At 56.0% G+C, this 26502-nt stretch overlaps 1 protein-coding gene across 7 annotated transcripts in view; it reads right to left on the reverse strand.

Moving 5' to 3' along the window:
* Positions 1–26502, reverse strand: part of CACNA1B (calcium voltage-gated channel subunit alpha1 B) — a 167752-nt gene that overhangs the window by 107091 nt on the left and 34159 nt on the right. For 4 of the 7 annotated variants that reach the window (XM_088792971.1, XM_088792973.1, XM_088792976.1 and 1 more), the window contains exons 4-12: positions 24522–24613; positions 23009–23161; positions 21036–21226; positions 12501–12604; positions 9756–9871; positions 9029–9085; positions 7582–7674; positions 3889–4098; positions 242–354 (exon numbers count right to left, since the gene is read on the reverse strand). In XM_088792971.1, coding sequence (XP_088649097.1) covers positions 242–354; positions 3889–4098; positions 7582–7674; positions 9029–9085; positions 9756–9871; positions 12501–12604; positions 21036–21226; positions 23009–23161; positions 24522–24613 — 1129 coding nt within the window. The remainder of the gene's footprint in view (positions 1–241; positions 355–3888; positions 4099–7581; positions 7675–9028; positions 9086–9755; positions 9872–12500; positions 12605–21035; positions 21227–23008; positions 23162–24521; positions 24614–26502) is intronic. The other 3 variants (XM_088792970.1, XM_088792972.1, XM_088792975.1) reach the window with 1 other exon arrangement.

Genomic DNA, 26502 nt, shown 5'->3' on the forward strand with positions numbered 1-26502 from the left:
AGTCTACAGACAGGGTCCGGGGATAGAAGGAGGATGCCCTGCAGCCCCCACCCCAATCAGGGCCTGATCGGGAAGGGCCGCCCATCACGGCACCTCCCTGGCCGCAGGCAGCCTTTCTGACCCACAGGGGATCACAGTCCCCTCGGGTCCTGGGTCCTGCGCCACAGACCGCGGCTCACGGGGCGGATGTGTGCATGTCCAGCAAGGACCCCAGGACCCACTGACGACGTGACACACTCACCCCAAAGTCGAAGCAGTTGAAGGAGGACCGGAAGTAGCTTCTGGGCCCCAGGCCGTACATCTTTAGAGACATCTCTGTGAGGAAGAGACCCAGGAAAACAAACTCTGCAAAGTCTAGGAGAAGCCGGAGAAGAGGGTGGTTAGCGTGCAGCCTCCTCCCACCTGGCTCCAGCCCAGACCCCAGGCCTTCTGGGATGGAGCCGTCCAGGCCTCTGCAACTCAGCCCAGCAGAGGAGCCACGGGACTGGGAGGGAGGAGAGACGCTCACTCCAGTTTGCAGGTGGTGAGTGCCCAGTGCCTGTGGGGCAGGGGGCAGGCCCAGCAGGTGGGCTCCCTGGACTCACGGGACTCAGGTGGGTTCTGGGGCATGGGGTACCACCAGGGTGCCCCCAGAGGAGGGCCAAGCCCCGTCGCCTGGCCTTCAGCCTCCGTCCGTCCCAGCCCACACTCTGGTCGCAGGGCGAGTCCCTCTTCAGAGCTCCCTGTCTTGCCAAGAGGACCCCCACGGCCTCCTCAGGACCCCTGAGCACCATGCTCGCTTTTCCCTTTGTTCACAGGCTCGCCCCACCACCGGAGCGACCCCAGACCCGGCAGGACACGGCTCCCGTGCGGCATGCTGTGAGCCACACAGGCTCCTGCGGCCATCTCACCTTCCCGCAAGCCGGGCCCGTCAGGAGTCCCACCTCATGCATGGGATCTGGGCACACAGACAGTGCCCCTGACACAGCCCAAGAAGAAGGCGCGGTGAGAGCAAGAGGCAGCAGAACCCACGGGAGGGCCCAGACAGCAGGACCCGCGGCCGCCCTGGGACTGCAGACATCACAGCAAGGTCACTGTCGCTGACCCCCTCCCCCCCCCCCGGACGCCGAGCTGGAACCTGCTACTGCCTTGGACAGGAGACCAAGGCACTGCCTGCGACCCAGAACAGCAGCTCAGAACCCGAGGCAGGCCTGCCAGAGGGCAGGGCTGAGGCGAAGGGCAAGCCTCCCCGGCGTCCTAGGGCCTCTGGCGTCCAGACAGTGGGGACACGATGTCCAGCCTGCTGTCAATGCACCCCTGGAGTTTGCTGTGCCCCCAGCTCTCCACCAAGCACTGTACGACAGAGCCCTGCCCCTGGACGAGCAGACACCAGCACCACTGCCCACTGGGCACCAGGCCTCAGACTGACATATGAAGGTCTCAGGGAGGGGACCCACCCTCTGTCCGTGGCCTGAGGATGTGGTCAATCAGCTCCTGGGAGCAACCCACCCATGGCAAGCTGGCCTCTGAAGCCAACCGGAAAGTCAGCAGGACACCCAGGTGGGTGCAGAATGAGCAGTGAGGAGGCAAAGCTGCCGCCCTGGGAGGCTGAGAGGCCACGTCAGCAGCACGGACATCCGCTGACCCTCAGGCAGGAGCACCTCGGGCCTGACACTCCCTGAATGTCTGGCCAGCAGGCAGGACTGTGGTGGAAAAGCTGAGCACTGCCTGCCCCAATATGCAGCTCGCAAAGTCCCAGCCACCTAGAAATACCTGAGGCCTCAGAGCCCCCCCACGAGGTCACAAAGGCGCCCTGCCCGCCTCTGCCCCTCAGGGCTCCCCCACAGGAGGCCCCGAGATGAGCCTCCCAGTGGCCCTTGGAGCTGAAGCCCTGAGACCAGCTCGCAGGAAGCATGGACAGGAGCTGCCACAGACCAGACCACCAGAGAAGGTGCCCCCACACCCTGCTTCCCGCCTTTATGCCAGCCCCCCAAGGCCAAGTGAGGGTTTGCTCATTCGTGACTGGCTCGTCCAGCTAGCTGGTGTGTATGTGCTGCCAGAAGCTGGCAGGGGATAGGATTACTGTTCCGAGGAGATCATAGGCCACAGGGGAGCAGAGGCAGTAACGTAGACAGTGTCTGCTGTTAACAGTAAGAGGACAGCATGCTGTGAGAACAGAGAGACAGACAAGAAAGTGGTCGAGACTGTCTTGTGAGGCCAGGGGGGCTCACAGGAGGATGGTCCTAGGGGCCAGCTGCCTTCGCCATTCGAGCCTCAGTCTTGGGGCTCCTGGCTCCCTGATGGACAGACAGCCGAGGTGCACAGAACCCTCTCTCCACAGGGCACCAGTCACAGGCCAGGGCCCACGGGAGCTGTGATGCCACGGGCGCTAGCAGGTGCCCCCGCCCTCACTCACTGCATCACCCTTCCTCTGCTCCAGCCTAGCTAGCAAGGGCCGAGCCTGCACTGGGCACAGCTGTCCACACCCGGCACACACCCACCTCTCCCTCCAGCCACTCTCCCTGGGAGATGCCGATGAGTTTGGGAACTCCCAGGAGACCACAGAGAAGACAAAGCAGCAAGGGGTAGAATCCTGAGGCCTGGCCCAACCCCTGACACCCCAGCCCTGGGAACTCAAATCCCGGGACCCCAGCCCTGCGCACTTCGGCCCTGGACACCCCAGCACCCCAGCCCCGGACACCCTGGCCTTAGGCACCCCCATCTCAGGTACCCCAGCCCCGGGTTCCCCAGTGCATCAGACATGCGACCAGGCCATTCAGGTAGCAAAGCCAGAAAATAAGGACTAGACTGACAGGCACCACCGGCTCTCTTGTGGGAGAAAAGGCCTAGCCAGGGAGCCCGCTGGCTGGGGCAAGAGGAAGCCGTCTCCCTGGTGCCCACCCAATCCCAAAGGTGGGGGACTAGTGTGAGAACTGAAGAGATACTGAACTCTGTGGCCCCCAGACACATGCCCAGAGGCCAGCATGGGCAGTTCAGGGGCACAGCAGCTGCACCCCCACTGTCACTCCGGAACCTGAACCCGCGGCCTGCTTCTGCCACCTCTCACCCTTTCCCATCACACAAGACACAGATTTCAATGAGGGTGTGGGGACTGCTGCCCAGAGTCCCATCCCACCCACAATGTCACGGGGTCTGGGGAGCCTCCAGAGTCTACAGCTCAGAAGAGCCCCCAGCAGCCACCCAAGCTCCTGGTCCCACAGAGAGCGTGGCAGGCCCGCTGGGGCAGGACAGTCAGGAGGGTTCTCTGGACAAAGGGCTCCCCGGGGTCCCTCAGCTGGGTCCCTCAGCTGGCTGCAGGCACACAGGGCTCCCACGCAGAGCCCCAAGCCCTGTGTCCAGGTCACCAGACACCGAGGCAGGGTGAGTGCAGCTGACCCCTGGGGACAGAAGTCGTTAGTGGACTCTGTCCTGTGAGCTCTCTAAGCCCAGGCCACTAAGGCTCAGCCTGGAGGGTCAGCCCTGGTCCCTGGGGAGGGGCAAGGAGCCCCCAGCCACGGGCCTCTTCTGCTTTGCCTCCTCGGGACTGTCACCACGGCCAAGACATGTCAGAAAGAAACAGGAAGGGCTGAAAAGCATAAAAGCTAGGAAGGTCGCCTCAGAGACAGCGCGAGTGGCCGCCTCGGGCAGAAAGCAAAGGGCAGCCAAGCCCCCACGTCCAGGGCTCTGAGGCCTGGCAAGGGAGGACACGGTCAGCTGGGCCTGGTCACCACGCACTTCCTCCCCGGGCGCCCTTTCACCCTGCCCTGCCCGACAGGGGTCTAGTGAGGTCCCCCGGGCTTCGGGGCTGGGGCCGGGGCCGGGGCCGAGGCCGGGGCCGGGGCCGGGGCCGGGGCCGGGGCTGGGGCCGGGGCTCCCGGCGGCGCGGAAAGCCCGGGGCGGGCCACCTACACAGCGCCGTGGTCAGCCGCTGCGGCTGCTTGTGGTGCACCATGGCCACGCACAGGGTGTTCAGGGCCACCACGCACAGCACCGCCCAGTAGAAGCTCTGCGCCTTCACCACGCGCCGCACCAGGAACCGGAACTTCTTCTCCTTCCTGCGCAGGTAGGAAGCGCTCTCCGTCCTCCCGCTCTTGAGGCCCGGCCGCGTGAAGGGGGAGCCTGCGGGAGAGGGCTCACTGAGGTCGCCGCGGCAGACTCGCGTGCATGCAGCCACCTTCAGCGCAGGACCCCCAGCGCACATACGTGAGGACAGCCCACTACACACGTGACCCCAAATGCCACCGTCAGGGACACCTGCCCCCAGGCCTGGCTCGAGGCCCCAGTTCCAGGCACACACGCATTGTGCCAACCGCCCTGCCCCCAGTTCCCGCCCCCACGCGGGAACCGAGAGCCTCGTGGGGCACCATGGTTGCTGGGCTCCGATGGCAGACCTGGACTGGGACTGCTGCCTGTGTCTCAGCATCCCGGGGACACCTTGCAGGCACAGCCCTAATGCCCCCAGGCCCTCAGCTCCTCCCCTGCCGCCTCTAACCCTCCCACCCTCCTTGACTCGGGTCAGCAACCACCCGACACGTTTGTAGGGACTTGTACTGGAACGCAGCAAGGCCCCTCCACTTCGCCTGCTCCGTGGCTTGTGTCGGGTGTCGGGCACAGCACGGCCGCGAGTATGACCCAACAGCCCAGTACGGCCTCTCGGGAGACTTGGCGGGGCAAGCCCCCAACCCCACGCCCGCTCTGCCCCATGTTGGCCAAGCGTGTACGCTTCCTACAGAGCCGGCCCCCTGCCCAAAGGGATCCACAGCCCCCTCCTGACGCACTGGACACGAGCAGTGGGAACCAGTCAGCTGTGCCAGAAGAGCCTCCTAGGCTGATGCCCTTTGCCACCATCTGCCCAAGGCCCACACCAAGCCGTGCCCACAGCCACACCCATGCTCCCTCAGGCAAAGGCACAGGGCCACAGTGGCGCCCACAGCTGCTCGCTCTAACTGCCACTTCAGGGGGCTGTGTCGCAGCAGGACCTGGGCTCTGAGCAGCCAGAGGGAGGCGCTGTGAACCCCTTGCACAGCTACGGCGCTCTGGTCAGGTCTCCAGCCCGGACACGCACCAGACAAACACATCAGTGCCCCTGACACTCCACTGCTTCTACAACACACCTCTCAAATGCACATGTTCTAACCTGATTCCGGACAGGAGACGCCACCCAACGCGCACTTGTCTGCAGTGCCCCATCCCGGAGACACTTCCTCTGCAGCTGTCCTGACACTCCTCTCTCACGCCCACGTCCAGCTGGTCAGCGAATCCTCTGGGCTTGTCTTCCAAATATATCTTGAATGCGACCACTTATCCCCTTGGCTGCCACCTCCAGACCCAAGCCACCATCTGTTGGATTCCTACAACGGTCTGCAGACTGGTCCCCTGCCTCCTTTTCTGCACTCCAGTCCCTGGCCAGGCGGCTGCAGCCAGGTGACATCTCCCTCTGCAGACCCACTATGACTGCTAGTCCCTCTTGGGCCCTAGCCCACAGTGACCCTCGGACTTCCTCTGCCTCCCCACCCCTTCCCAAATCACTTCTTTCCAGCCACACTGGCCTCCGTGACATTCCTGCCTCTGGAGCATGTCATCTGTTGCTCAGAATGTTCTCTCCCAGGTGTCCCTGGGGCTGACTTCACTTCCTTCGGCTCTGCTCAAAGGCAAACCTCCAAGCCTTCCATGTCCATACCTTTAGCAGCCCAGCACCCCAGACCCTTCAAGCCCTGCTCCCTTCTCTACTCTCTGTCCTTTGCATACATTTCACTTGGTATCTGCTTTGCTGGCTGCTGTCCCCACTGGAATAGAAACTCCAAAGACGAAGGTCCTGTCTGGTTCGGTGCTGCAGCCCCGGTGCCTCACGATGGGCCCCTGACACGTATGTTGAGTGAATGAACACATAAGCGAAGACAAAGCATGACAGTACCACGTGCACCTCTTTGGAGGCCAAGAACTCGGACAGTTTCCCAACAAAGTGTAATATGTAAAACTGGCCCAAGTGCTTTCTACTTCTTAGCTAGATGGGTTCAGTTTTATCTCATCTTGAAAGAACAGGTAATTTAGGTGTGATTTAAATGACTTGAAGCCATAGAAAAAGATTTTTTAAAGGCTCTCCAATTCATTTTCCAAAATTACCATAAAAACTCGAGGTAAAATAGGAATAGAGGGATCATCACACACATGATACATTTTTAAAATCCTAATGAAATTCCGATCCACAACATATATATCAGTCTCTTATTAACAAACAAACAAACAGCACAATAGAAAAATGGACAGGGCATATGAAGAGTCATCAAAACCCAAATTAAAGTGAGAAACAAACTTAAAAAGAGGTTCAAAATCACTAGCGGAGAGTTAAATGAGAATTACAGTCCCACGGAGGTATCACTTTATAAACACCAAACTGGCCTCAGACTGGCAGCAGTCAAAGGCAGCTGCGTCTTCCTGCACTGTGGGTGGAGGTGACGTCACCGGGCCATTCTGGAAAGCAGCATCCCAAAAAGGGACAAACATACCTGTGGCCTCAGCAGCCCTGCCCCTGGGGACCTATCCGCAGAGGCAAGTCAGCTAAGGAAGGGCTGACATTTACCGGATTTGGGGGCAGCACTTTTCATGGCAGAAAACAAAACCTACCAATAAACCAAGGACCTAGTGGGGGCAGCTGATGAATTAGTGAGGCCGTAGCACAAAGGCCACAGGCCACTCACCACTGCAAATCGGAATTAAGACTGATTGATGGTGACGTTTACATGTGGGGGTGAGAAACATGTATGAACTCACTTCTATAACATGCAGGGGCCCGAAACACTACATATGTGCACATGCATATACATGTGACATGGAACGAGCATGGATAAACGGAAGGAGAAACTCTAAGCTATTAACAGGGCTTTACGAGGCCTGGGTGGGGGTCAGAAAGGGAAAGTAAATAACACCAAGAAACACAAAGAACTCCCATTCAAGACTGCTTTCTCAGCAAAGTAACAACGTAACGGGAATCATGTTCTAACTCAGGTCCACTCAGACGTCTGGGCAATGACATCACTCAGTGAAAAGCGGCCCCTGCAGTGTCAGCCCCACCCCTGCCCGGCTGAAGGCGGGGCCTGGGCTGAGCCTACCCTGCCATCCAAGGCACAATAGAGTGCCCTGGCACCACTGACAGCAGGGAACGAGAAAGGCTATGCGGGATAAACTATCCGGAAATTTCCTTTTACTATTGGAGAAATGTGTGAAGACAGGGGCCTCAGAAGCGGCTGGCTCCAGGAACATGGAGGACAGATGAGTTTAGGAGAGAAGTGACCAGAAGCTTTCGGTCTCTCCCGAGTCAGGGGCACCAGTGGTCTCCGGCCTGGGGACAGGCTGGAGGGCTCCATGTTCACTTGGCGGGTGGCAGAGCCCCGAGCAGCCAGCAGTCAGCAGCCAGCAAGGTGTATGGAAAGGGACGAGCAAGGGGCTGCCAGGAGCCAGACGCACAGCCCACCCGCCAGACGGGAGGCCAGAGGGGAGGGGTGGCCCAGAGAGCTGCGATGCCTGGGTGACCGGCAGGCGGCTGGGTGGCTTCTGTACCTAGTCATGGACCCCACAGAGCCAGGAGGACCTGAAGAGACTCACCCACAGCACAGAGGTCTGCAAACCGGTCCTCGCCCTCCTCTGCGTGGATCAGGTCGTTCCGGCTCTTCCTGCTGGCTGCTCTCTTCAACACTGCTTTAAACAGGGTGTGAGGGAGCTGTGTGAGCGGACCCAGGGGTCTGTCAGCCGAGAAAGTGATGCTCCTCCAGGGACTGGTGGCCCGCCCTGACCTATCCTGAAGCCAAGGCTGAGGGAGGCAGGGCAACTGCGGGTCCCTGGGGGCCCTTCTTGGTCCTCAGAGCAAAGCGACAAGGAATTTTGAGGGCGGGCCCCACTTTTTCTTCTCTTCACGGTGATGTCAGTGGGGACAGTCAGGCCGCAGCTGCCCAGCAGCCCCCAGTCCAAGGACAGGTGAGGCCAGACGATCGGGCAGGCCTGCAGACCTGCTCAGAGCCCCAGGTGTGCGCCCTGCTGGGACCACGGCAGGGTGGCTGGGCTGCGTGGCCCTGTCCTGAGCAGTGGGTGTGAAGAGAGGGCAGTCTTCCCGCTCCTGGGGCTCTACTGGCAGCCAGGGCGGTGACCGCCGCATGGGGCCCTAGCCCCAGTGGCCCCAGGTATGTCTTTCCGTGGCCACGGGGGGGCAGCATCACCCTGAGCCCTGAAGACAGACACAGCGTGGTTTAGACCAGCAGGTTTAAAGCTCGTTCTGTCCTCACAGACTAACTTGGTAGCACCAGCGCCATCTGGCCACTCAGCACCTGAAACATGGCGAGTGGGACAGAAGGGGTGGACTTGACTCTCATCTCCTTGCAATGCACTGACGTGGATGCTTCCACAGTCACGTGTGAGCGGCCGTGTTGGACGACACAGCAATCGGGCTGTGCTGTGCGAACAGGCCGCCGGGACCCGGCACGCGTGGCCGTGCGGAGCCCACCACCAACTACGGCTGCTTGGTCCATGGCACGCGGGTCCCCAGGAGCGTGCCGCTGACCGGCACAGGCCTCCCCGCAGAAAGGCTGCTCCCAGGACCGTGCGCGAACGTTTCTGGCACAGCGGAGCTCAGGCACGAGCACGCAAACGTGTGCACGTGGGCGCTCCGCCCGCCAGGCGCTGTCGCTAGGCACGAGGCCTAACAACGGTCACCTGTGTCAACTGGACAACTAATAGGCTATGAAGTCCATAAAAAGAGGGGCTTATCCGTAAAGGAAAACAAAAAAAACCCACGCGACAGCCCGGGAACGGACCCCTGCAGCCGCCCACGTGCAGCTTCTGCCCTCCTCGCTAAGACGGCTGATTAATATACCCCCCCGCAACTCACACACACACACACACACACACACACACACACACACACACACACGAAGTTACGACCATTGAGTTTAACAAGAAGTCAGGACCAGAAAGTAACAGGGAGCCCAGCCCCCCCGCCCGCGGACCTCCCAGCTCCCGGATCAGTTCTCTGAAAGTGCCAGTTCACCTTGTCACCTACCATCCAGCGGGGACTTCTCCTCAGCATTCTTGTCCTCCTCGGCCAGCATGACCTCCTCTGTGAGTGAGACACGGCTCAGGTCGGGCCTTCGGGGGCTGCCTGACAAGGGCCCACCCCCCCACACTCCGGCTCTCGCGCACCTGCTGCAAGACCCTGCCAGGTGCAACACCCTGGTGCTGGGCCGTACATTCCAGAAACCTGTGGCCCCCGCTGAGCTTCCCCTACCGAGACACACACCTGGGTGTGTCCCCCGACAGTGCCCCGTGAAGAGGGCCTGGCTTGTCCCCACTCACAAGTCACCGTCCCCTGACAGCGGCCACCCCGTAGGTGGGCTCACCACTGACCAGCACCTGTGAAGCCTGAGGAGGCAGAGCGGGCGCCCCACATGGAGGACGCAGCACTGGCCAGCGGCTGGGCCTGGGGCCAGGCACTCAGCAGCCCCAGGCTCCAGGCGCGCAGAGTTAACGGCCAAATACTTGGGTCTCAGGCTGAATGAGCTTTGCCTGGGCCGAGCCGGGCCCTGCACTGGGAAGGCTCCGGGCCCCAGCGCCGCCTGGCGGCCGGTGCGGGCACCTGTGTGAGCTGGAGAAGCGCCGCCACTGCAAAGCCCCTTCAGAGCATCTCAGTTCTCCTCCGCCAGCCGGGCCTGGTGCCCCCAGGGCCACTGTACCCAGCTGGCGGCCAAAGAGGGGAGGGGAGAGGGAACTGGCGGCAGCGCGGTTCTCACCAGCCTTGAAGATCCACTCCAGGTACCCGTTGAGCTCCCGCTCGATCTGCTGCTGCCTCCGCAGCTTCAGGAAGGCTCTGCGGTTCTCCACCCGCTCGCGCTCCTTGGCGAACTCCCTGTGGGGCGGGGCCAGACGACCAAGGTGAGCTGGGCAGAGCCACGCCCTTCCAGGTCAGCCCTCTTCTAACCTGGGCACCGGGAGCGCACAGGGGAACCCGCCCTGCTCAGCCTCCCACAGCAGTGAGGCAGCACCTCGGTCCCCAGAGAGCCAGCTCCAGAGCACAGGGACAATTCCACTGCCCGCCCCACCCCCTGCATGCCAGCCCTGTCATCTGCCATCCTACAGAGGAGCTTCTGGACAAGAATTCACCAGATGACAACTTTCACTTTGTTTCTTCCACTGGTTCAGACCTAAAGCCATTGCCAGAAGGACAGGGACGGGAAGGGCTGAGTGAGGGCGGGCCAGGGACATAGGAGGACATTCTAGAGCCACTAGGCTCCCCGACGGAACTGCTGAGGCACATGGCGAGCAGTAGGGAGCTGTTCTGGCTCTCAGGGCGCAGCGCCCAGCCCCTCCAGCCACGCTGCAGGCTCGCGGTGCCAGAAGGCAGCTGTTCACACACAGGCACAAGAGTGTGCACGCACACGCGTGCATCCAGCATGGCCATGCCTTCTCAGCACAGGCTTGGGTCAGGATCCAGGTCCCCCAAGGGCAGGCAGGCGCACCCCACAGCAGAACAGCAATGCCTGTTCTCAGCAGTTCTCTTCCAGGAAAAGCAGCTGGGCTTGTGGAGGGGCCCTGGCACGCCTGACGCCTGGCACACAGCCACGGCGACAGGGAGAGCATGGCTCTGAACAGGCCTGACCCCCAGCCTGTGGCAAGCATCCACCAGGGCCTGAGCTGCGGCCACCCTCGCAATGAGAGGAAGCAGCTCCTGCCTGAACCTCCCACCCCCCTAAGTCATGAATCTATGGGAGCAGGAGGGTCTATGGGGTAAGGGCAGGACACTGACAACACTGCTGAGTCAGTCTGAGGGCCACCAAGAGAAAGTCAGTGCAGCAGCCCCTCCCCCTGTGGAAGGTGGCAGGGGAGCTGCCCTCTGAGGCTTCCCCCTCACCGGGAAAGGTCACGAGGAGTCACCAATGATGCTGTCTGGGACGTGGGAGGGTGAGGGCCCAGGGCGGAAACAAGCACCCTTGGCAGCTTTCGCCCAGACATGGCAGAGCTGTGGCTGGACTAGACCTTTCCCAGCCTGGCTGTCCAGGGGCATCGAACCACCGCAGCCTTGGCACGACCCCACCGGGGGACCCACCTGCTCAGCGCTGACCGCTGGCTCTAGGGGCCCCGTCTGGGGGGCTGGGAGAGAACCCTGCAGTCCTGTGCTACACCTGGAAACCTGAGGGAGGCTCAGCCAAGCCTGATGAGGAAAAGCACCCAGAGGACAGGTGGGAGAGGACTGGGGACACAGACCCAAACCCCAGCGTCCCCTGCCAGCCCCACGCCTTTCTGCACATTCTCCAGTGGCCAAACAGAGCCGTCCTAAGCAGGCTGTTCTCCCGCCCACCACAGACCCACTCGTGTCCCTGCCAGCCTGCCCACCGAGCTGTCTGCAGTGCAGCGCCCATGCTGCAGCCCCCAGCAGCTCCCAGCCCACTACCCACCAAAGTCTGGCTCCGGCTCTGAGGGTACCCACAGCCCACTCCCCACCCTCTGTACCTCTGGGCCCCTACTCAGCTCTTATCTGCCCGGAAGTCCCCTCCCTCCTTCGCCAAGCCCATTCCTGGTCCCTTTGGGGTCTCCGCTGAGATGCCCTTTCCGCAGGAGCCTTCTCTGAGCCCCGGCCCCCCATCTAGCTCAGACATACAGCGCTCAGGCAAGAGTTCCACACCCACCCTGCGCTATGGGTGTGCCTGGTCCCTGTGGAGGGGCTTGGAAGGACTACTAGTGACACGCCCAGGACAGGGCAAGACGAAGGACACATCCCAGAGCCGGAGCATGTAGGCCTTGGCCCCAGCCACTGTCCTTTCCAAGCTAGTGTGACCACTGTCCCTGGGGTCTTCCAGGCTCTCCTTCCTGCCCACACACAAGCCCTGAGCCTGAGCAGGAAGCGTCAGGGGGGGTGGAGGGGAGTCTGACAACAAGGCGGGACCAGGCCCAATGCCCTCCGCCTCCGTCCCAGCAACGTCCTTGGCTGAGGAGGGCAGCACGTACACGCAGGTGCGTCCACAGGTGGGCTCTCTTGCACTCCCAGCGTGGGGTCGGGAAACACCTTTCTGAAAGAAGGGCTTCCAGCACTGCGACCTCCCTGACCACTCCTGGAGGACCCGGAAGTCAGGTGACTGGAGGAGGCATGGGTCAGGTGGCAACAGGACTGGCGTGGGGAGCCAGTAGTGGCCGAGATGGAGACTCAGGGCCACTCCCCTTGTTCTCGGGGCACAGCTGCCCAGAAACCTGCCGTGGGCCCAGGCGAGAGGTAGCAGCAGCCCCTATCCCACCCCACCTCTGTGGTCCGAGTCAGAGGCCATGGTGCCGTCCAAGGACGGGACAGAGGGAAGGAGGACAGGGCAAGGGGGCAGGCGAGGGAGGGTCGGGATGACAGCAGAAAGGAAAGGCTGCCTAGAGCTCAGGGTGCTGAGCGAGACCACCATGGAGCATAAGCCATGTGGCCAGGCTGGGCCTGCGTCTGACTCCGTCGCCTCCCCAAGCCTGAGAACAGGCAGCACGCAGGCCGGCGCGCCTCTTACCCTGAGAGCACGCCCAGGACCAGGTTGAGCATGAAGAAGGAGCCGATGATGATGAGAGGGATGAAGTAGAGCCAGTTCCAGGTGTTTCCAGCGGCATCGTTTGTCTGGAAGCAAGAACACATGAGCGGGGAGGCCTGGTCACGAGACACAGCCCCATTCCGTCTCCAGCACCTGCCAGGGTCTGGGGGGGCACGTCCAGGAAGGACCCACAGCCACCACCACTTGCTGTGCCCCACAGAGCTCTCCGGGGCTGTGGCTCCCAAAGCACTGAGGACTCTCAGCACTCCTGGCCGCTGCCCAGCAATGGGGTCATCCCAGGGAGCCACAGGCTGCCCAGCGCACCAGAGGGCCGCATGCCTCGTTCTGCCAGGACCTCATCCTCCCCTGCGGTTCCCAGGCTGTTGGACTAACGAAGCAGCTCCCGTGTGGAGCCCACAGGCCGCAGAGCCCAAGGCTCATATTCTGTCTGCAGCGGCTCCACAGCCCGTGCCACATGTGCCCCAGACCAACAGCAAGCCCGCAGGATCCCAGGGCACAGCCTGTGCCATGTGCCTGGTCTGAGACGGGGCCCCATGCTCAGGAGTGATCTACAAAGAAGGACCATCTCCCCCAGACCGAGTGGTTTCTGCGGCACAGCTCACAGAAGGGTGAGTTCCTCCGAACCCCGTTCATTCCCAGTTGTGTCTGTGTTTATGGGTCCCCAGTAGACTTGGCTGAGAGGGCAGAGAGCCTCTCTCCATCCGTATCTAGCGCCCGAAGTGGACCCAGAGGGTGTATGCGAGTGCACGCTGGGCAACGACCTGGCCCCTTAGCGCCTCTTTCAGGGGGCAGCTCACAAGTCAGGGGTCAGGGCCTGAGCAGGACAGTCAGGAGGACAGCCCTGAGGCTGGGGCTGATCTCCAGAGGCTGCTGTCGGGACCCTTGCCCTTCTGCGCCTGCTGGCCTGGGCAGCATTACAGACTCGACCCCTGGAAGTCTCAGGTCCCTGGACTGACCACACCTGTGGCTTCTGATTACTGGACACTGACCCAGGACAGATACTCGGACTCCCAACTCTTACGTGCCATCCACGTTCCCTGACCACACCCCTGCCAGACCCATGAGCCACTCCGACCTGGGGACTGTTGACCAAAGCCACCAATCTCCCTGAAGGACACCCTCAAAACCTGCTCCTTCCCGGGGAGAAGGAGAGGAGCTGCTGCAAGCTCAGCCTCCTCACCTACTCAAGGGCTGGGCTCCTGCACTTCCCGTCTCTAACAGGGCGTTCCTACAAGAGCCAGGCCACTCTAGTCTCAGCCTGACACACCAAACAGATCAAAGCAGGACTCCCACGTCTGGGAAGACGGAGCAGACATACTCTTCTAACACCCTGGACATCACACAAAGAACAAATATAAGACGACTCAGAAAAGGTGGAGAAAAGAAAAGAAGGCAGAACAGCGGGGACCTCTGGGCCCATGATCAGTTTGTTTCTTGCCTCATATATCCCAGACTTGTAGCTGAAGAACCTGCAACCTGGACGTGCCAATAGGCACGGGAAGAAATTCAGCAACAAAAGCCAGCATTCTAACCACAGGACTGGGAAGAGAGCAGCCCAGCGAGACGGAAAACTTTTAGACAATAACTGCATTACTCCAGCCAGATACAACACAGAAAACTGGTGCACCTCCATCCTGCCAGCAACGGCTCAGAGGGAGCATACACTCCCTCCCCGACCCCAGCCTGTAAGGATGCAACCAACCCCCCCACACCCTAAGCCAGGCTGATGCCAGAGAAGGACAAGCAGGGAGCTGGCGCCTCCTCCTTGACAAGGGGGTACTGACACCTCTCCTATCGCACCCCACCTCTGTGGTGTGAGCGGAGGCCATGCGGGGAGGGAGCCTGGACTCTCTCCTCCCTACTGAGCTGCTGCCAGAAAGGCCTCGTGGAGACTGAGGATTTGCACCACCAGCCAGTAGCAACAAGGCCAAACACCACCCCACACACTCATAGTAGAGACCATGTGGAGAGCAAGGAGGCACACCTAACCCTACCCAGGAGTTTTCTAGAGGCACACTGGGGAGCCAGAACTACCACCCCACCCAGCAGAAAGGGGGAGACCCCCACAATGTGCCAACAGAGGCCAAGTGAGGAAACTCGACTTCTCCCCCCACCTTGCAGTAGCGAGGCATCAACCAGTGACAGAACCCCTGGCAGGACTGAAACAGAAGCTTTAAATAAGATCCAGGGTCCCACGACATACCAAAAATGGCCAGTTTTCAGATGAAACTCGTTTGCCATACCAAGAACCAGGAAGAGTGCAAACAATGAAAATAGACAATCAATAGATGCTGTGCTGGTTAATTTTATGTGTCAACTTGACTTGGCTGTGGGGTGACGAGATACTTAGTCAAACATTATTCTGAGTGTTTCTGAAAGTCTGTTTTTGGATAAGATTAATAGTATAATTAATAGATTGCCCTCCATAGTGTGGTGAGCCTCATCCAGTCAGTTGAAGACCTGAATAGAAAAAAAGACAGACCCTCCTCCAAGAGAAAATTCTCTAGTCGATTGCCTTCGTACTTCATCTGCACCATTGGCTCTACTGGGTCCTGAGCCTCATGGCCTAAACTGTAGACTTGGACTTTCCAGCCTCCATAGTCACAGGAGTCAATTCTTAATAATAAATCAATTTCTCTCTCTCATATGTGTGTGTGTGTATATATATATGTATATATATACACACACACAGACAAACAAATTCTCAGTAACACACACACACACACACACAAACACACACATACACAGACAAATTATCAGTAACACACACACACACACACTTTCCATCCTATTGGTTCTATTTCTCTGAAGAACCATGACTAATACAGATTGCCAACACTGAGATGACAGAGAGGACAAAAGTATCTGACCAAGATTTTAAAGTAGCCATCATAAAAATGCTTCAGAGAGTAATTGTGTACATACTTGAAACATGAAAAAATAGACAGTCTCAACAAATAGTATCAGTAAATAAATAAAAGACAAAAAGAACCAAAACTTAGAAAATTAGAACTGAAAAATAAAATAACCAAAATAAAAATTTCCATTGAAAGGCACAACGAATGAAGGGGACAGAGGAAAGATCAGTGAACAGTAACAAAGAACAATAGAAATTACCCACTCTTATGAACAGAGAGAAAACACTTAAAAAATGAACAAAACAAACAAAAAAACTATCAAGGAAAAACCAAAACAGAGTCTTAAGAACCTGTGGGACTGTAACAGAAGAGCTAATATTCATGTCATCAGAGTAGCAGCGTACAGGACAAAGAAGGCTGAAAAGTACTGAGAGAAATTAATGGCTGAAAACTTCCAAAATTTGGCAACAAACACACCTACAGATTCAAGACGCTAAGTGGTGACAAACAGGATAACCCCAAAGAAATCCATAAGACATATCATAGTCAAACTTAGGAAACTAAGAAAAAATTTCAAATCTTGAAAGTGGCAAGAAAGAAATGACACCTCACTTATGGGGGAAAAATTCAAAAAATTTCTCATCATAAAACATGGCAGCCAGAAAAAAAGTGGCACAATACTTTCCAGGTGCTGAAAGAAAATAATTGTCAATCCAGACACATACACCCATTAAAAATATCCTTCAGGAATGATGTGAAAATCAAGACGTTCTCATATAAAAACTAGGGAAATTAGGAGAATATGTCACCAGGAGATCTACCCTGAGAGAATAGCTAATACAATTCTCTAAACAGAAAGAAAATGATGAAAAAAGGAATTGTTGACCATTAGGAAGGAAGAAAGAATAACGAAGAGTAAAAATGGGGTTAATAGATTTTCTTTGTCCTTTTGAGTTTTCCAAATTATTGCTGACGGTGGTAGCAAAAATTATAACATATTCTGATATGGTTCTAAATATATGTATAGGAAAAAATTTAAGATAATTATATTATAAATCCGGGTTGGTAAAGAAATATAAAGAGGTTAACGTTTGTACACTTCACTTGAAATGGTGAAATGATGACAGCAATAGACTGAAACACACACACACACACACACACACACACACACACACATTAGTATACACATTACTTTCCAGTGTCCACAAAACATATGCTAAGATAGATCATATCCTGGGCCAAAAAACAAGCCTCAACAAATTTTTTAAAATTGACATTTTTTTTCAAATTCAGTGTACTCTCTAACCAGCATAGAATCAAACTAGAAGTGAATAACAGAAAGATAACAGGAAACTCTCCAAACACAAAGTAAAGAAAACAATTTTAAATAATCCATGAGTCAAAGAGGAAGTCTGAAGGGAACTTTAAAATACATTGAACTGCATGAAAATGAAAATACAATATATCAAATTTGAAGGACACAGCTAAAGTAGTGCCAAGAGGTAAATTTATAGCACTAAATACATATATTTATTACAAAATAGGAAAGGTCTCAAATCAATAATCTAAGCTTACACCTGAAGCAGTTAGAAGAAGAGAACATAAACACAAATCAAGCAGAAAAAAGTAAACAATAAAGACAAAAGCAGAAATCAATAAAATTGAAAACAAAAACAACAGAGAAAATCAATTAAAAACAAAATTGGTCTTTGGAAAAAATCAGTTGACATGCCTCTAGCAATGCTTACCAAGGGGAAAAAGAGAGAAGACACAAAAGATCAATGTCAGGACTGAAACGGGCTGTCACTACAGGCCCAGCAAACATCAAAGGATCATGAATACCACAAACGACTCTACATACATTTAACAATGTGGATGAAACAGATCAGTTTCTCAAACAACACAGACTATCACAATTCACACAATACAAAATAGATAAATTTAATAGTCTCATAATTAAGGAAAGTGAAATTGTCATTTTAAAACTTTCCCCTAAACTACCCCAAAAAGGAATAGATTTATTGATCAATAGAATAGAATTGATGATCTAGAAATAAACCCTTACATTTATGATCAACTGGTTTTTTAACAAGGGTGCCAAAACAATTCAGTGGGGAAAGAAGAGTCTTTTCAACAAATGGTGCTGGGACAACTGGGGATCCACATGCAAAAGAATGAAGCTGGACCCCACCTCACTCCATGTACAAAAATTAACTCAAAATGGATCATAGACCTAAATACAAAAGCAAAAACTAGAAAAATCTTAAAAGAAAACATAGGAGTAAATCTTCATGATTTTGGATTAGGTAATGGATTCTTAGATAGAGCTCCAACAGCGCAAGTGGTAAAAGAAAAATGGAAAAACTGTACTTCATCAAAATAAAAATCTTTTGTACTTCAAGTGAAACCATCTAGAAAGTGAAAAAACTACCCACAGAATGTGAGAAAATATTTGCAAATCATGTGTCTGAAAAAGAGTCTGGATCCATAATATAAAAATAAATCTTTCAGGTGAATAATAAAATGACAAGTAGCCCAATTGTAAGATGGGCCAAGTCTCTGATTACATGTCTCCAAAGAAGACGTGTAAGTGGTGTAGGGAGCACATAAAGGGTGGTTGGCGTCCTGAGTCATCAGGGGACTGCAAACCAAAGCCGAAGCGAAACACCGTGCCACTGACACAGAACTAGTGTCTAGAATATATGACAACTCCACAGTGGAAGAACCATCCAAGCAGACCACAGGCAAACGCTGCAGAGATATTTCAGTGGAGACAGGGTTAGCAAAGAGGCATGAACGAAGCTTGCCATCATATGAAGCACGGGGCACACCACGATGACACGTCACTACACATGTATCGGAATGGCTGAAGTTAAAAACGTGACACCACCACCAAATACTCACCAGTCCTCCTCCCCTCCTCCCCCCGCCCCATCCCTCCTCCTCTTCTCTCCCCTCCGCCCCACCCCTACTCTCCTCCCCCATCCCCACCCCTCCCGACCTCCCCTCACTCCTCCTCCCCTCCCCTCTCCTCTCCTCTCCTCTCCTCCCAGTTTCTGCCCACTCTTCCTCCTTCCTCAGCGGGGTCAAGCTGCTGCCCCCTGGGCTACCAGAGTAGGGGAGGGAGGAGAGGGGGAGAGGGGCAAGGCGAGTGGCTCCTGGCATCCATCCGCTGACAGGACCTACTGCTGACTCGCCTCTCACAGTGTAGTCTGGGGCTTCCTCCAGGACTCCTCACTGGACTGCAGTTACTTCTCAAAGTGCAGGCGCGCCATTTCTCCTCCAGCGGGAGAGCCCCAGGCCACTGCCCGGTTCCCAGCTGTCCTCACTGAGCAGACCCCACCATTCCCGGTCAGAATGTTGAAGGGCTCCTGGCTACGGCCAGTCCCCGACAGACACTCACACGCCCCCTCCTAGCACCCAGTGTCCTCTCCACCTGCGTCTGGGCCACAGCTGCAGACCCACACCTCCTGCCCTGAAGTCCAAGCATCATTGCTTGGACCTCTGCTCCAGGGTGGCACGAAAGCCCCTTTCCTTGGGCTCCCCCTCCACAGAATCTCCTTCTGTTAGGTCTCTGAATGTTAGAGACTTTGACTTAATGTTAGGTCTCTGAAGGTTAGGACTCAGACACCTTGACTTACAGACAGAGCCATGTCTGCAAGAAAACAACAAAATGTCTGCTGGCCTGCAGCTGCAGGCAGAGCCAAACTTGTGATAATAGAAAACACCACAAAACTGCTACTGGCTTACAGGAAGTCAGCATTTTCTGTTCAAATAATGCTACCCTGTCAGCATAGCCCCTATAAAACCCCCCTCACCTACTCCTTCGAGGCTGCAAGTCTCCTTTAGATGTGCAGCCTAGGCTGCAGCTGTCTTTGTTCAGCCAATAGACTTTCTCTTAATAAAATAGATTTTCTTAAACTTTCTTAACTTGCCTGACCAGGCGTATTCCTTTACCGGCTGACTTATCACCTTCAAAATGCCTGTCTCATCTCCAACCACCACCCTGCTGGCCCTCGCTGAGGACGGTGCATCCAGCTCTGGCGCCAGCAGCACAGCTCACCTCCATCACTGCATCCTGGTGGCCTGCCAACCCCCCAAGGCACCAGCCCATCGCAACTGCACATCTGGCCTCCAGACGCCCCAGGCCTTGCTTTCCCAGAGCCCTCTCACTGGTCCCCAGCCCCCCATCCTCACTTCTTTGTGTCACAGCAGTTGCTGTCACTGGGTGCTGGTTACTGAATACCTCCTGCTCACCACTGGACAAGCAGCACATGGAGGTACCCAGCACCCCGTGGCCCTTCCCCGATGGCTGCCTCCTGCCCAGGGCCTGCTTCCTGCATGGCCCCTCCCCCTTGGGCAGAGACCCACCAGTCTGAATCCCCGGAGCCTCTGGCCAAGCCCCAGGGAGCACTGAGGCAGCAGAGACGGGCTCAGGCAGGCCCTCGGGGTGGGGCTGGCAGGGACGTGGCCAGCTCAGACCTATTTTTAGGGTCCATCTTTGTGGAAATTGTTCCTTGATCGGCTGTAGGGAGAGAACAGCCAAGCTCCTCGTCACGGCCTTTGTCCTCATTCTTTTTTCCCTCGATCAAACAGAGCTGTCACCAGACGCAACTCCCACTCCACAGAGGGACCTTGGACCAGCATCTCCTGCAGTCCTCACGTGCACTGAGCCAGCGCCTGCTGCATGCCCAGCCCCAAGGTGCAGCTGGGTCTGCACGAGTCCACGCAGGACACAGCGCAGAGGGTCCCAGTGTGTGCCCTTCCTCCTGCCCACTGTCACGCCACCAGCACAAGGCTGCAGGGGCTTGCAGCCCACACCCCACCCGGGCCCCAGTTGACAGATTCAAAGTGAAGCACCATGTGCTCCAGGGTCCCACCCCCAGGCACAGAGGCCACCAGCCAGGCCTTCCCACCAGGTTCCTGGCCCCTGGGCATGATGCTTCCCCACCTCCCACAGCCCCAAGGTACTAGCTTAATTGTCCTCGCGCCCTGAAGGATGACAGGACTCCGGGCCGAAGGGAACAGGTGGAGGGGGCCACCACATCAATAAAGACAGAGGCCTGCTCAGGGGGAAGGAAGGTGGGCGTGACATGGGTGACCTGGCACCCCAAGGCTTATCCCCAACTTCTGTCATGGGCACCAGACCCCGACTGCCCTGCACTGCTGAGACGGCTGCCATCCTGACCGACAGTGAGGAGACCAGAGTGTCAGTACTAGAGACACTGGGGCAGGAAGCCAAAGTGCATGACAGGCTCCCTCCCAAGAAGCCAGCAGCAGGAACGGCTTCCTGACTCAGCCCGGCGTGGCCCTGCACCCTGCCTGCTGCTCACGGCTTCACCTGACAGCCCAGAGCCAGCGAGAGGCCGCGGCCATGTCCCTTCCTCCGTTCAGAAGACCCAGCAGGGCGGCCAGCTGGTGTCAGCAGCTCGCGCCCTGGCTCCGCATCACCTTCTGTACGAAGGGTCTTGGAGTGATTCTGTCAGCTGGCGGATAAAACAGCCCCCAGGACCAGGGTCAAGAGTCTGAGTGGACCCTAGGGGAGCCCTCTGAAGGAAGGACCTAGGCTGCGGAGAGGCTCTCAGGTCACAGGCGCCACCCCACGCGGGCCCCAGCAGCGCCAGCCCAGAGGACTCACGTTGTAGAGGATGTCGGTCCAGCCCTCCATGGTGATGCACTGGAACACCGTCAGCACAGCAAACAGGATGTTGTCAAAGTTCGTGATCCCAAAGTTGGGCCCAGGCCAGTACTCCCGGCACTCGGCACCGCCCTCACACAGCCGGGCAGGGGCCTCCCGGCCACACGGGAAGTCGCCCACTGGGTCTTTATCTGTGAACACAAGAGAGGTACACAGACCCCGGGCTCAGACACTCAGAGTGCTCCACCCCTCCTGGGACCGGCTCAGACGGGCAGGAATCAGCCCCCACGGGAGCCCTCCCTCAACTTCCCAACCCTCCTCCCACCCACACTGCTCTCTCCTCTTGCCTAGTCTCCTCCACCTGAGCTCACACCTACCCTCTCAGTAACTACTCATTAGCCCCTCCCGCATGACTGGCACCTGCCCATCATCATTTAAACATGCTCGGGACTCACTGATCTCACAATCAAAACAACGAACTCCTAACCTCCAATTTGTCCTGCCTCTCCACGCTGACTTCTCTCCCTCACAGCCAAACTGCCACCAAAACTCTCGTGACATGTACAGCTGCCTATCGCTCTGCAGCCAGTGCCAAGCTGGACTCAGCCACTACCGTCAGTGCCTGGCAGGCAGGCCGACCCACAGCCCACCCAGCATGTGTCCAGAGATGGCTGGGGCCCCAGCCAGGCCTCACCGGCCCAGCCCCACAGAGTGGACGTGCTCCCACTGGCTGGCACCTGGAAGGCAGCCAGGGACCAACAGGGAGTTAAGGAGACACCAGAAAACCAGTGCTAATCTCTGCACAAGAAGGCAAGCAGCACACTCCCACAGTCCTAGAAAGGAGAGGCAAAACTGCTTAAAATAAGTACATGTGTCACTGCATGGAGTCCATCCCATCAAAGGGGAGAAGTGCTGAGGCCCTGCCAGGATGGAACAGGTGCCCAGGTGTAGAACCAGGTGTAGAAGGCAAACGGCCCCGATATTCACAGATGCTCGTGGAGAATACACAGTCGTCGTCTCACGGAGACAGTTGTGTTCTCTGAATCAGAACAGTCTCACTTCCTCCTTTCAAGTCCTGCATAGCTTTTCTTCTTTTTCCTGCGTCCGGCCACTAGCCATGACGACCAGCGCCACATCGACACAAGTGAGGTGAGTGCGTGTGCCTTCATTTCGGTCGTGACTTTAGAGGGAAAGCTCAAGACTTAAAGTATGATGTTCAAGGAAATTTTAGGGAGCTTAAGAAAATTCCTTTTTATTTCCAGTTTGATACAGGCTTTTTAAAAATCATGATTTAAATTTTAGTAAAAGCTTTTTCTGCATCTACTGAGATGACCAGACGGGTGTTGTTCTTTGTTTGCAGCTCAGACCACAGACTTTAGTGTCATCCTCAGCTCTTCTCTCTTCCGTGCCACATGCAGCCTCCCGGCAGCCTCACTGCAAAATGCAGCCAGGACCCGGCCCATCCTGACCACCTCCGTCGTCTGTCCAGGGCTGAGGGACGCTCAGACTGAACCCTGCCTCTGCCTTTGCCTCCGCCTCCCACAGCAGCCCGGCCACCAGATGGTCTCACTCCTCACCCAGAGGCCTGCAAGTCTTCCCACGTCTCCCAGAATAAGATTCAGCGTTCCCGCCGCAGCCCTGAAGCCCACATTGGCCCGTCAGTTGCTCCTCGCTCTGCCTTGCGCATGTGCCGTTACTTGTAGCCCAAGCCCTCTGGCCAGGCAGCCACCAGCTCTCTTCACACTGCTTTCACACTGAGTTCAGCTGTCACCTTAGCCATAGTGAGTGGGCCCCAAATCACTATTTCAATACCCTTTTGTTTCCTTCCTGGAAGTTCCTGCATCTAGTGTCTGTGTTTGTAGGTGTCAGGTTTCTGCGTGTGTCCCCACCGGAAGGTCAGCGCCACCTCCGGGCCTGGCGCCCAGAAGGCACCCAAGCACCCAGGGCCTGACGGAGGGCTCGGCCGGCCTCACCTGTGTTGTTGGGGAAGCAGGCCTTGTGGAACTTGCCCATGTAGAACTCCAGGCCGATGATGGCGAACATGAGGATGGCGAAGAAGAGCAGCAGCCCGATCTGCAGCAGCGGGACCATGGCCTTCATGATGGACTTGAGCACCACCTGCAAACCTGCGGCCAGAGCAGGCACAGCAGGCAGGTCAGGGGGGCGGGGAGGAGAGCGGGGGTGGGGGGCGACGGCGAGAGCCGGGGTACCTGGTGACAACACACAGAGCTGGGGGCCCTCCAAGGACGGGGCAGAGCAGGGACTGGAGAAGGAGGACAGAACAGTGAGTGCTTGTGAGGGCAGAGCCGAGAGCCCGGGGGGACAAACCACAGGGTCCTGGGGGGAGGCGGGCTGTAGGGGGAGGACTGGGGTGCAGGGGTGTCAGAGCCTGAAGTCTGAGTGGAGAGTGTGGGCTGGTGGCGGCTGTAGACCTATGGAGCCTTCACGGTGGAGCAAGAACAGGGAGTCCTGAGAAGGAAGATGAGGGAATCCCAAGAGGGAAAAGCAGAAGATTCTGGAAGCTGAGAGCAGGGAATGCTGGGAGGGAAGAGCAGGGAATGATGGGAGGCAAGAGCATGAAATCCTGGGAAAGAAGAGCAGGGAATGCTGGGAAGGAAGAGCAGGGAATGCTGGGAGGAAAGAGCATGAAATCCTGGGAAAGAAGAGCAGGGAATGCTGGGAAGGAAGAGCAGGTAATGATGGGAGGGAAGAGCAGGGAATCCTGGGTAGGAAGAGCAGGGAATGCTGGGAGGCAAGAGCAGGGAATGCTGGGAGGGAAGCTCGGGGTTCCTGGTACACCCGACTCCTTAGGGAAAGTGAAGCAGAGGACATGCCCCTGGGAGTGTTTTAACACTGACCACAGAGTGTGAGTGTGTCCAGGCAGAGCAACTAGGCAGAGGGGGATGAACCCCATGACCCCCACTTCCAACCTGGCCCCAGCCCTTGGATACAGGCCTGAGCCTTTGCCTGGCAGGGCCTTGGGGGACACAGCCTAGGGCCCCCCCATCCAGGCGCTGAGGGAAACCGAACCCCAAACTTCCAGTGAACTGGAGGAACAGGGGCCAGGGGGCCAGTGGCTCCCGAGGGGACTCTCTCCATCGTCCTGTCCAGTCCAGGAATGTGTGTGAACCTGGTCTGTGTCCAGTGGCCCTGCCCCCACCACCCAGGCCAACCTCTCCTCTGCCGTTTAATCCCAGAACGAGAAGCAAAGAGCTGGAAATACAGCAGAGGCTGTGAGGAGGAGCCAAGCGTCCATCTCAGCAGCCGAGTCCCACTCTGGGCTTTCATGGAGGACGGAGCGACTGGAAAAGGCCAGCTCCCCCCTTCTTCACACCTGGTTCCCTGGGCTCAAGCAGCAAGCTCAGAGTGGCCAAGGCCAACGGGCGCCCTGAGTAGGGGCAGGACTGTGGCCATGGCCATGGTGGGGTGGGGAAGGAGGTCAGTGTTCCGGGTAGGCTTGAGTCGCACTGCTTTCTGCAGACTCACTGGGAATCCCAGACACCAGCTTCAGGGGCCTTAGCACCCGCACAGCCCGCAGCGTCCGCAGGTCGAAGTCCGTGCCAGCCGTGGCAAGGATCCTGGCAGGAACAAAAGAGAAGAGTAAGGGCTTCCCGCCGAGTTGAGAAGACAACACACCCCTCCTCCCACCTGTGTCCTTTCTGCCAAGAGCTTGCATGGCACCTTGTGTCTCTGTCCCCCACTGTGTGAGCACAGGGCTGGCGCAGGCTGTGGGCCCTCACCAGTACTGTCACTGATGGCTTCTGCCAGCATCACCATCCCTCCAGTTCAAAGGCATCACCTCTGAGGGGACACCGGGTCTCTGGTCTGCCTTTGAGTCTCTCCTCCAACTGAGCCCAAGCCTGAACCACGTCCCCAAACCCAGCTCAACTGCAGTCCAAGCTGCCTCATGAGAGGCAGTGATGAGTGGGCACAGGAGTAAATGGGCTCGAGGGCTCCTGAGCAGGCCCCATACTTGCCCTCATTCATTTTATCTCAGGATGATGTGGGAATAAGGGGTGGGAAGATGGAATTGAGGGCTCAGAGGACTCAGGAAAACCACCCCAATCAGTTCCATTAGCATAAAAACATATTCCAACGTCTCCCATTTTTAAAACAGATGGAAGAGCCCACGTCCACCTCTTACCACAGCATGTTTTTCTGCTCCCTTCACACCCGAACTCACTGAAACTGTCAGTCCTTGTTCTGTCCATTGCCTTACCTTTCCTCTCTCGTTAGCTTCGTTCTACTAGGTCCTCACCCCACGGTTCCCCTGAAGTACTGTGTCAAACCTGCTTCTCGCCAATTCCAACAGTTAAGTCTCCTTCTTCAAATGATTTCTTCTCTTGCCCTTTGGTCAACTCTCTGGTTTTCCTCTTAACTCCTTGGGAGTTGCTTCTAGGTCTCACTCGTCAGCTTTACCTTCAACACCAGACTCGAAAATTGAATGCCCCAGGGCACCCTCCATAGGGATCTACCCAATAGCTTTGAGAACCACTGTATGCTTATTTCTCCCAAACACACATCTCTAACTCAAATCTGAAACTCTGGGCTCATATATCCAAATGCCTTTTAAATATTTCCACTTAGATATAAAAAAAAGCTTATCAAGCATTATATAATTAAAAAACTCTTTCTTAAACTTTCATGTAAGTATTTAAAATGTAACTTTCTTTTTTTAAGTACAGCATTGTTACATCATGGTAACAGACTAAAGAACTTTTGACTCTCACTCCAAATCTTGCTCCCTCCCCAGTCCTCCCGCTCTCAGTGACTAGCACTAGTCAACTGTTATTTAAGCCAAAAGCAAGGCATCATCCCCAGAGTCCGCTCTCTCTTACACTCCACATCCAATTCACCAACAATCCTGTTGGCTGTACCTTTAAAAAGCATCCTGGAATTTTGGTGAAGAAGGCTTTGTGTCACTCTAAATACACTGGAGTGAAGAATAAAATTAGAGATGGAGCAGGGTCAACAATAAGATAAGACTCTCAGGAGAAAAGAAAAGAAGGACAACAAGAACATTTTTTCAAACAAAATTCCACAGGACATGAGAAAATCCAATGCTAAGAGAGACATTCAACTATTGGAATTAACTAGTGGAAGATTAATTTTGTTCAGATGAAATCAAATTATGAAACAAAAACAAGCAAAAACAGATATTTTAAAAACTAGCTAGAAGTCTAGGCAATAAACAAATAGTTATTGAAATGATATCAGTAATAACAATGAATCATGTTAAAGGCTCGAGAACATGGTTTGAGTGTATTAATGGTTTAGAAAACAGTGGAACTCACCCACAGATATCGGAAAGACAGAAAAACATTGAGAGAAAAGTTAAGTGACATGGAGGTTAGGTCATATATCTAACACACATCAAATGTGAGTTCCAAAAGAAGAGAACACAGCACATGATGAAGAAGCAACGTTTGAAGAGCTCACAGATGAGAAGTTTCAGAATGAAAGACTC

The sequence above is a fragment of the Rhinolophus sinicus genome, chromosome 16, assembly GCF_057876585.1.
Source record: "Rhinolophus sinicus isolate RSI-liver-muscle chromosome 16, RSI-T2T, whole genome shotgun sequence".
NCBI classification, from domain to species: Eukaryota; Metazoa; Chordata; class Mammalia; order Chiroptera; family Rhinolophidae; genus Rhinolophus; species Rhinolophus sinicus.